The 8,759-nt window shown below is 58.3% G+C and overlaps 1 protein-coding gene across 5 annotated transcripts in view; it reads right to left on the reverse strand.

The window, feature by feature from the left end:
• Positions 1 to 8,759, reverse strand: part of SNPH (syntaphilin) — a 35,290-nt gene that overhangs the window by 11,382 nt on the left and 15,149 nt on the right. For 2 of the 5 annotated variants that reach the window (XM_029918116.1, XM_029918118.1), the window contains exons 2-3: positions 1,576 to 1,603; positions 256 to 352 (exon numbers count right to left, since the gene is read on the reverse strand). In XM_029918116.1, coding sequence (XP_029773976.1) covers positions 256 to 352; positions 1,576 to 1,603 — 125 coding nt within the window. Of the gene's footprint in view, positions 1 to 255; positions 907 to 1,575; positions 1,604 to 8,759 lie in introns of all 5 variants that reach the window. The other 3 variants (XM_029918117.1, XM_029918119.1, XM_029918120.1) reach the window with 2 other exon arrangements.

The following is an 8,759-nucleotide window of genomic DNA, read 5'->3' on the forward strand; positions in this document are numbered from 1 at the left end:
TAACAGTGAAGCCTAACAGCAATACTGGCGCTGGCAGGAATCTAGTGGTTTCATTCTTCAGAGAACTTTCCTATGCACCATGTCATTTGAGCCCTTAAATAGTTCCAGGAGGAGGTGCATGGTAGCAAGGCCCGTTTTAAAGCTGGGAAACCTTGGGCAATGACTTGCTCAAGGACCACTGCATGTTGGTGGCAGAGTGGGAACAGAGACCCTCCCCCCTCCCACCCTCTGAGGTCAAGGGGTCGGGGGACTCACCTGCGGGATCCAGCAGAGGCCCGTCTACTGCCCGGCAGGGACATGGCCATGAGGCTGCGGGTCCGGGTGAGGGGCGGGATGGGCGGTGTCCCCGGGGCTGAGGAGAGAGGGCGCGTTGGGGGGCCCGTGGGGAGGGCCGGACCAGGCCACGTCATCCTTTCGTTGGGGCCGCTGCCTGGCATGGCTCTGCTCTCACCCTTCGGCAGGACACCCCGGGACTGCGCGAGCGCCTGGCTGGTGGGCTCTGGCCACAGCTCCCTCCACCAACACGGTTAGCACGCTCCCGCCACCTGACCTAAATTCTCGACCGTCGGGTCTCAGGGGCAGCCAGACATCACAGATCCAACCCCGAGTTCTCCAGATGATCAAATGTGGACAGAGCGCTCGAAGGCCTTGCCCAAGGCCCCACAGGCTTCGGGGCAGGGCTCCTGACTCAGCGCAGCACTGAGTCTTCTATGCTACCAGCCAGGGCCCCCGATCCCTGACTTGGACCCCAGCCCGCGGCAGACAAGCCTCCCTCCTCGGCGGTGGGGGGGGGTGCTGCAGGCTGGAGAACCCCTGGAGCAGGACCAGGAGCCCCAAATTAGGCTGGGCTAGTCTCGACGTCACCTTCCCAGGGCGCCCGCTGGCGTGTGGCTCAGGGTTTCCTGTCTATAGGGGAGACAAGACAGACTGACACACCAGCACACGTGTAGAAAGACATATGGATACACATGACTATGAAAATGTACTATGTCCCTGCCATTCTAAGGCATGCCACACACATCTCAGTGAACATGCTTGGGGACACCCACAATGCAGCACATGCAGCAAACCCTCTCCACCCCCCTGCCGCCACATGCAACCTACACACAGGCATGCCTGCACCTGTCCATGCAAACACACACTGATCTGGACATGCAGCAGGACCTCAGAGCACAGGCTCAAAGCAGATGAGCAAGGGGGTAAATGGGGACAGAAGCCCTCCTCTGAGGAGGCGGTGCTTGGTGGGCTGGACCTAGTAGGAAGCGACCAGGCCTATAGGGTCTGACCCTTCCTTTGCCCTCTTGACAAGTGGGTAGGGCTTGGGCTCCAAGGGCAGCCTTGCAGGGGTCTAAGGAGGGGAGAATGCCCATGGTGGGCTGGCTGTTGGCTGTTGCAGGGAGACCTCTGGCACTGGGTGTCACCCCAGAGCCCCCAGAGTCTGAGGCGGAGGGGCCCAGCAGCCTGGGATCCTGGAGACTTGGCCAAGGACACCATGCCCCAAACTCCCCCCATGCTGGAGAGAAGCTTTCACCGAGCCCCGCTGTGCGCAGACCCCGTGCCAAGCACGTTACGTACAGTGTGCCATTGGCTCCTCCCAAAAACCCTATGAGGAAGCGCTGTGATTAGTCCCCCTCACCAATGACGAATCCCCAAGCCTCCCTGAGGAGGGACTCAGCCCAGCCACACCCCCACAGTGTAGCCAGGCCCACATAGGAACCAGGCCAAGCCCAGACGCCCCAGGGTCTGCGTCTCAGACTCTGGTGTCCCCTGGTTGGGCACCACCCCTCCCCACGTCACGGCCTCCCGGGAGCCTGGTCGTCCCACCCAGTGGCGGCACTGCCTCCTGAGAGGACAAAGGCTCTGCTCAGGTGGCCTGTTTCCTGGCCGTGACACAGAACGTGGCCTGTTCCCCTGGAGGGCCGGGACACAGCCAGCATTGTCTGCCCCGAGGTGTCGGGTGCCGGGCGCGGAGGCTGCAGACACCATGCCTGTCACCTGAGCCGCTCACCCCAGCTCCTGCCCGTCATGCCCCAGTCAGGCAGGGACCCTGGGCAACGTGGGGGTGGCCCCTGGAGGAGGAGCCACAGGGCAGAAGAAAGTGCTCCCCACACTCTCAGGAAGGCCACCAAGGGCTCCAGGCCTCCCAGGCATCGCTTGGGGCTGACAGGGATGGGGGTGGGTGGGTGGCTGATTTGTCATCACACGTGGGCCCAAGGTCACGGAGCCAGAGGGGCCCTGGCTTCTAGTTCCAGGCAGCCTGGCTGCCCCAGCTATCCTTCCAGCCTCGCCCCTTCCCTTCCTGCTTTTGGGAGGATGCACTGAAGAGGCTGTGCCTTCAGGAGGACTTTTAAGCAGCGGTAGGACTCAGCAGGACTCAGATCCAAGGACGGGTCTTGCCCTTCCAGGCCAGCTCTCAGTCAAGGGTTGCTAAGGAGCGAGGGAAGTCCAGGCGGAGTCCCGGGCCTCTGTCCTGGGAGGCAGGCAAGATGCCTGGTTTGCCTTGGAGCTGAGCGTGGCCTCAGTACAATGAGGGCTTTGTCCCCACTGTCCCTGCTCCTACCTGCCCAGCAACCCCACACCTCCCTCCTCTTGTGCTCCCTCTTCCTTCCTCCCTGGCCCAGGGGGTGGGAAGGAGACAGCATTTGGACTTGGATGGACCTGCTGGTCTCCTGGGAGGCCAGAGCCAGCCAGCCATTCGGGACAGAGGTGGAAGTGGCATTTCCCCTGCTGGGACAGGACCTTGCAGGGGGGAGGGGCCCTCAGGGGAGGGCAGAAGCCACGCAGGCCCAAAGGGAGCCACCTCTCCAGGATTCTACTCAGAAGCCTCCGTGCACCCCGTGTGCTCGCTCAGGTCCTCCCTTCCCCTGCAGGCCCCAGAGAGGAGGCAGGTTGCCATGGCGTAGGTCTCCATGCCTCCTGCCTCTCCCCCCGAGGCCCACAGCCTGTCCCCTGGCAGCCAGAGGCTGCCACTTGGAAGGAGCAGTGGAAAGGAAACCCTTTGCCGTGGGGAGCCGGACTGAGTCTCTCATCACCTCAACCCCAGAGTAAACCCGGGCCCTCCCTCCAGTCTCCCTCCATGTCCCCATCCTGCCCATATCATGACAACTCTACTGCTTTGATCAGTCCTTCACATGCCCAATGGTCTCCTGAAGGCCTACAGTGGAGGGTTGGGGGGAGGGGCTGGGGGCAGCAGTGGGCAGTCCAGGGGATACAGTAGGATCCAGGGGACAGGAGACAGAAGGATATAGAAATGGAGCCAGACAGATCTGGGCTCAAGTCCCAGCCCTGTCACCCCCCACGTGCATGCCTTGGGCAAGTCACGCCACTGGCCTGAGTCTTCATTTTCTCATCTGGGAGTGGGGCTGTCCTGGAGTGCACCGCATATGGTTACTGGGGCAGGATAATTCATGCCCAGGGCTCAGCCCAGTGCCCACCACACAACGCACACTCACAAGTGGGGACTGCCAGTGTAGATCATTTCCACACAACGTGAGCTTCAAAACCAAAACACATTCAAGGCATCCATCACATGGCCCATGAGGGTCAGAGGAAGCTTCTCCAAAAGGAAATTTACACTGGGTCTTGAAGGATAAATAGGAGCTCGTCAGCAGGAGAAAGCAAGCGGGAAGGAAGGAGAAGGCTGGGCAAAGGCTGTGAGTCGTTCAACTGCACGGCTGCAAGGAACCTAGGGGGCCTGGTGAGGTCAGAGGCCCAGTTTAGACTTGCAGTTTAGAAAGCCTCCGGGGGAGGGGGCCTTTGTGGGGTGTGACTGGGAAGGGACAGGAGTATAGGCAGAGGACTGGCCAGAAGGTCATCAAGAACTTCCAAGGGAGAAATCAGAAGAGCCTGGGTGAGGGCAGCAAGAACAATGAGGAAGAGGCATCTGAAACCTTGGGAAGCATCAGGGCCCCCTGATTAAGAAAAAATTGGGCATGGCATTCATGGCCTGTTCATCTATACCCTTGCTAACATGCTGTCGGCGGCCTGCTGACCCCCAGGAAAGGCCGGTCGGTCAGTCTCACACCCTCCTCTTGGGCCAGCCTGCAGCACCCTCCCTGCCCTGTCTTCATGCACGCATTATTGCACACCTTCTGCAAGGCTCTGGCCTTATGGCTCTCCCCCTGGACTTTCCCATCACTTACTGTTGTGACCACTTAGCATGCCATGCCTTGGGTCGAAACTCAGGGAATGCCACTCTCTAGGGGACTTCATGAGAACAAACACAACCAACACACAACCGTTAGCAACACAGTAGTCTGAGCACGTCTGGTGGGCCAAGGGGTCAGATTAGATGGTCTCTAAGGTACTCCAGGATCCAACCCTCCGTGATCCTGAGCTGTTAAGGAAATGATGGGCTTCCAATTAAAGCCTTATTCTTCTTCAATGACTCAGGCTCCTGGGGTTTCAGTTTCTACCTCTGTAACACGAGGAAGTTGCATTTCTTCAAAGAGACACTGTGGCATTTTACTCAATCGGCGAGTCATGGGGGAGAGACCATGCACCTGTGTTAATCCCATATTCCAGCTAAGCGAAAGTGCCCGAATGTACTATCAGTGATTTTTTTCGCCGAGGCTGGGCCATCAGTAAAGAAGAAAGCCATCCTCAAATCCCAGGGAACAGGACGATCTGTGTCTGATGACTCAGGCCTCCGGCAACAGAGGACGCAACCAACAGAGCAGAACCTGGGAGGGGTCCTCCCTCTGCCGAGGCAACTCGGGAATGCCGAACAGTCCTCCCTGCAAGCAGCAGAGCGTCTGGTGCTCCTCGAAGGCCAGTGCAGTGCAAGCCCGGGCCGGGAGCAGCCGTGCTCCGACCCCCGCAGGATTAGTGCTCCTGGGGGGCTATCTACCCGCGGCCAGGGAGCTCAGTTTACCTCCCATCGGCTTCATGTCCTGCTCCTGTGGGTGCCTGGCCCCCCAGAAACAGATGGCCTTCCTTCCTGAGCTTGGGAAGGCGGTTTTCCAGCTCATTTCCTGCGTCCTGCACAAGCTGCCCTTGGCGACGGAGCCACAGGTGGGAGCCATCGGACTCCTTGTTCTCACTGTGACAGCTCCACAACCTGGCCAAATGGCGGGGGGCAGGGGGAGACTGCCCAAGGCAAGCAGGGGAGGCCAGGGGCTGAGATGGCCGCTAAGCCACAGTCTTCAGTGATTAGACCACATCCTAGATCGTGGCGAGCATGGGGCACGGTGGCCTTCAAACCACCCAGGGAACTTGCCTCTGGGCCTGCTGAGTGGGGGGCTTAGGCCTCCTCCTCACCTGCAGAGGCCCCCCTGCCCCGTATCTGTTGCACATACAGGGGACCTCCCGTTAGACTGCTTCTCTACCTAAGAAAGGCTCTGTGGGCTTCAAATGCATGTACCGTGCCTTTTCCACAATGAGCCACTTGGCATCGAGTGGGACAACCATAATCAGAGACAGGCCAAGATGGCTGTGGGCGAGGCCGTGCAGAAGCCGGAATTCTCAGGCACGGCTGGGGGGACGGAAGCGGTACAGCCGCCGTGGGAACCAGTGCGGCAGCTCCTCGGGATGTTACACGTAGAGTTGGCAGGTGCCCCGGCAATTCCCCTGGCAGGTGGATAACCCTGCAGAACAGGACACCGGGAGCGCGAACGAGAACTAGCTCGGCAATGTTCGTGGTGGCCCCGCTCACCGGAGCCACAAGGAGGCCAACAACCCAACCGTCTGCCAGTGTCCAATGAACGGATAAATAACATGAGGGACAGATAATGGAATATCACTGAGTCAAAAAAAATGGCACGAGGCACAGACACCTGTCATGACATGGATGAACCTTGAAGGGACGCCAAACGAAAGAGGCCAGCCACAAAAGGCCACACGTTATATGATTCCATTTATATGAAAGGTCGTTAGCAGGCAAATCGAGACAGACTGAAAGCAGGAGTGGTTGCCAAGGGCTGGGGGACGGAGGGGCCAGCAAGGACCGCCAGCAGGAGTCTCTTTTGGGGACAATGTTCTGGAATGAGATAGTGGCAAAAGAGACACAACTCTGGGAGTCCACTACACACCCCGCCCCAGACTGTACACGTTACAAGGGTGAATTTTATGGTGTGCAAATTATTAACACAACAAAAAACACATTTTTAAATCTACATAATATATAGTTTATGCTATTTTTTTGATGTTTATTTGTGTTGAGGCAGAGAGTGTGAGCGGGCAAGGGGCAGAGAGAGAGGGGGGACAAGAGGGTCCCAGGTTGGCTCTGTGCTGACAGCGCAGAGCCCCGAACTCATGAACTCTGAGCTGAAGTCAGATGCTCAACCGACTGAGCCACCCGGGCGCCAGGTCTGTATTTTATGTGAACAGTTGTAGAAGGTTGGGATGGTCCAAAGAGGGGAAGGGAATCACCTAGGACGGTTCTGGCAGGTGCCGCAGGGTGGGAACTAGAAGCAGCCATCCGCCCCGGGCACCTGCCCGGTGTTCCTGACCCTGGGTTTGCCCACAGGAGACAGGAGGCCCGTGGCTGCCACCCGTCCATCTGATCCTCCCTGGTCCCCTGTACAGGGAGCCCAGGGGGAGACGAATCCTACGGACACACCGGAAACCCCAAGCCGCAGAGGCGGCGAGACTGCCCAAGGTTACACCTTGCGTTTCCGGGTCACGGGCACCTGCCCTTCTGCCAAATCGCGAAGGTCTCATAACATAATCGAACTGGGACAGATATCCTTATGCTGCATAAAAGAGGAAAAATCTATTTTCCCGGGAGACTGAGAAAGTGAGGTGGAGATGAGGGGGACACCACCGAAACGGGGTGGGCAGAGCGCTGAAACAAACTCGTCCTGCACCTCTCCCTAGCCAGCGTGCGGCCCCGCACCTCTAAGACCACGTCGTGAGGGCAGAAGAGACGTCCTAGGCGTGAAGACCGCTGCTGTCCCCTCTTCTGGCAGTGGCTGCACCCTGCCCATTAGCACAGGTGCCAAGCGAGTCCTCCGCCGAGAGCCCCTCAGCTCCCGGACTATCTCGCCTGGTCCCTCTCCGTAGCCTGCGTCTCAGTCACCTTGCATTTGGTAGGAGTCACCCTTGACCCTGCCCATCTCTTGGGGACTCAGCCAAGGGAAGGAGTGTGGGGACGGGGACTCTCTTTTCCCTCCTTCAGAGACAGTCCGTGCTTTGCCACCACCTCGGGTGTGTCAGAGCGGGCCCAGGGGGGACTCTGAGATTCCTGGCCCGCTCTCCCAGGCCAGTGGCCCTTGGGTGCTCTCCTGTTTGGGGAGGGTGCAGCTGGGGGACACAGGTTTCCGTCCCCCCTGTCAGCTGCGGCCTGCTTGCACACACCCACGGGGAGGTGGGGGGAACTGAGGCCCCAGCTCGGCGGCTGCCTGGCAAGTGGCTGAGGCAGATGGAGGCCCTCGGCGACCTTGGCCGTAGCATATGCTTTCCTGGGCTTCCTGGCTGATAGAGCTGTCAAGCCTGGGCCTGCCTCCTCTCCTTACCTCCCCCTCCTGAACTTCCAGCTCCAGCATCAGAGGAAGAGGAAGATGGTGGGGCCACCATGTCTAGGGACTCTCCCTTTTGTCTGGGCCCCTGCCTTGCCCCCTCCCCCATTCCCACACTGGTCCCCAAGTACCAACAAGGTTAACGTGCTCTCAGAATTCCAGGATGGAAGGGGTCTTGGCCAGACTTCCTCACAACCTATCATTGCGTGGAGAGAAAATGAAACCCAGAGAGAGCCTGTGATCTCCAGCGACCCGGCTTCTCCACCGCAGCTCCCCCCCCTCCCCGCCCCTGCTTTGAATCCAGGCATAAGTTCTATAACATAAGAACAAGAGAGGCAGCTTTTTGAGTAAAAGGGTCATGGAAGGAAGCCTAGGGGTGAGACAGAACAAGTCCCACCCCCTTGAGGGCAGCTCATAAATGACCTGTAGTAAAATATACATTGAAAGCGAGGCCAGGGAAGAAGGGAACATGGCCTGACCCCGATCAGCAAACACAGCGGCAATAACGAGGCTTAGATTCAACCGTGGGCTTCCCAGCCACCATGGAGAAAAAAGAAATCATGCCCAGTCTTCTTGTTCTCATGGCTAAGGGAGAGCAAGAAGTGGACCAGTTCAGGAGAAAAAAATATTTTTTAAAAATTTTTGAACATTTATTCATTTTTGAGAGATAGGGAGAGACTGAGTCTGAGTGGGAAAGGGGTAGAGAGAGAGGGAGACACAGAATCTGAAGCAGGCTCCAGGCTCTGAGCTGTCAGTGCAAAGCCTGATGCAGGACTTGAACTCACAGACTGCTAGATCATGACCTGAGCCAAAGTCGGATGCTCTACCAACTGAGCCACCCAGGTGCCCCAGGAGAAATAAAGATCTTAAAACAAAAGCTACAAGAGGCATTTTTGCATGGGATTTGCTGGGGGTGGGGGGAAGGACTGGAGAGGGGGGACCAACAAGGAGAGTCCTAAGACAGGAGAGCCAGGGTCCTCTTGTCCGAAGTGCCCTGTGTGCTGCGCCTTGCTGACATGTGGCTGAAGGACACACGGAGCACAGGACCAAAGGGCTACAGGGACATGGCCATGTCATCCGATCTGCCTGGGACCACAGTCCCTTTCTGTGGGGACAGCGCTCTCCGGTCTGGGATCAGAGAGCTTCCTTCCATCTTCCTGGGAGGCACATAAATTCGGGCTGCCTCTGGCTCTCCCTCCCTCTCTCCCTCTCTCCCTCCCTCCCTCCATCCCTCTCTCTCCCCCTCTCCCCACACTGCCTGACAATCTACTCCAACTGCCACACTTTTCTAAGCAGAAAACC

The sequence above is a fragment of the Suricata suricatta genome, chromosome 12 (genome assembly GCF_006229205.1).
Source record: "Suricata suricatta isolate VVHF042 chromosome 12, meerkat_22Aug2017_6uvM2_HiC, whole genome shotgun sequence".
Lineage (NCBI taxonomy): Eukaryota > Metazoa > Chordata > Mammalia > Carnivora > Herpestidae > Suricata > Suricata suricatta.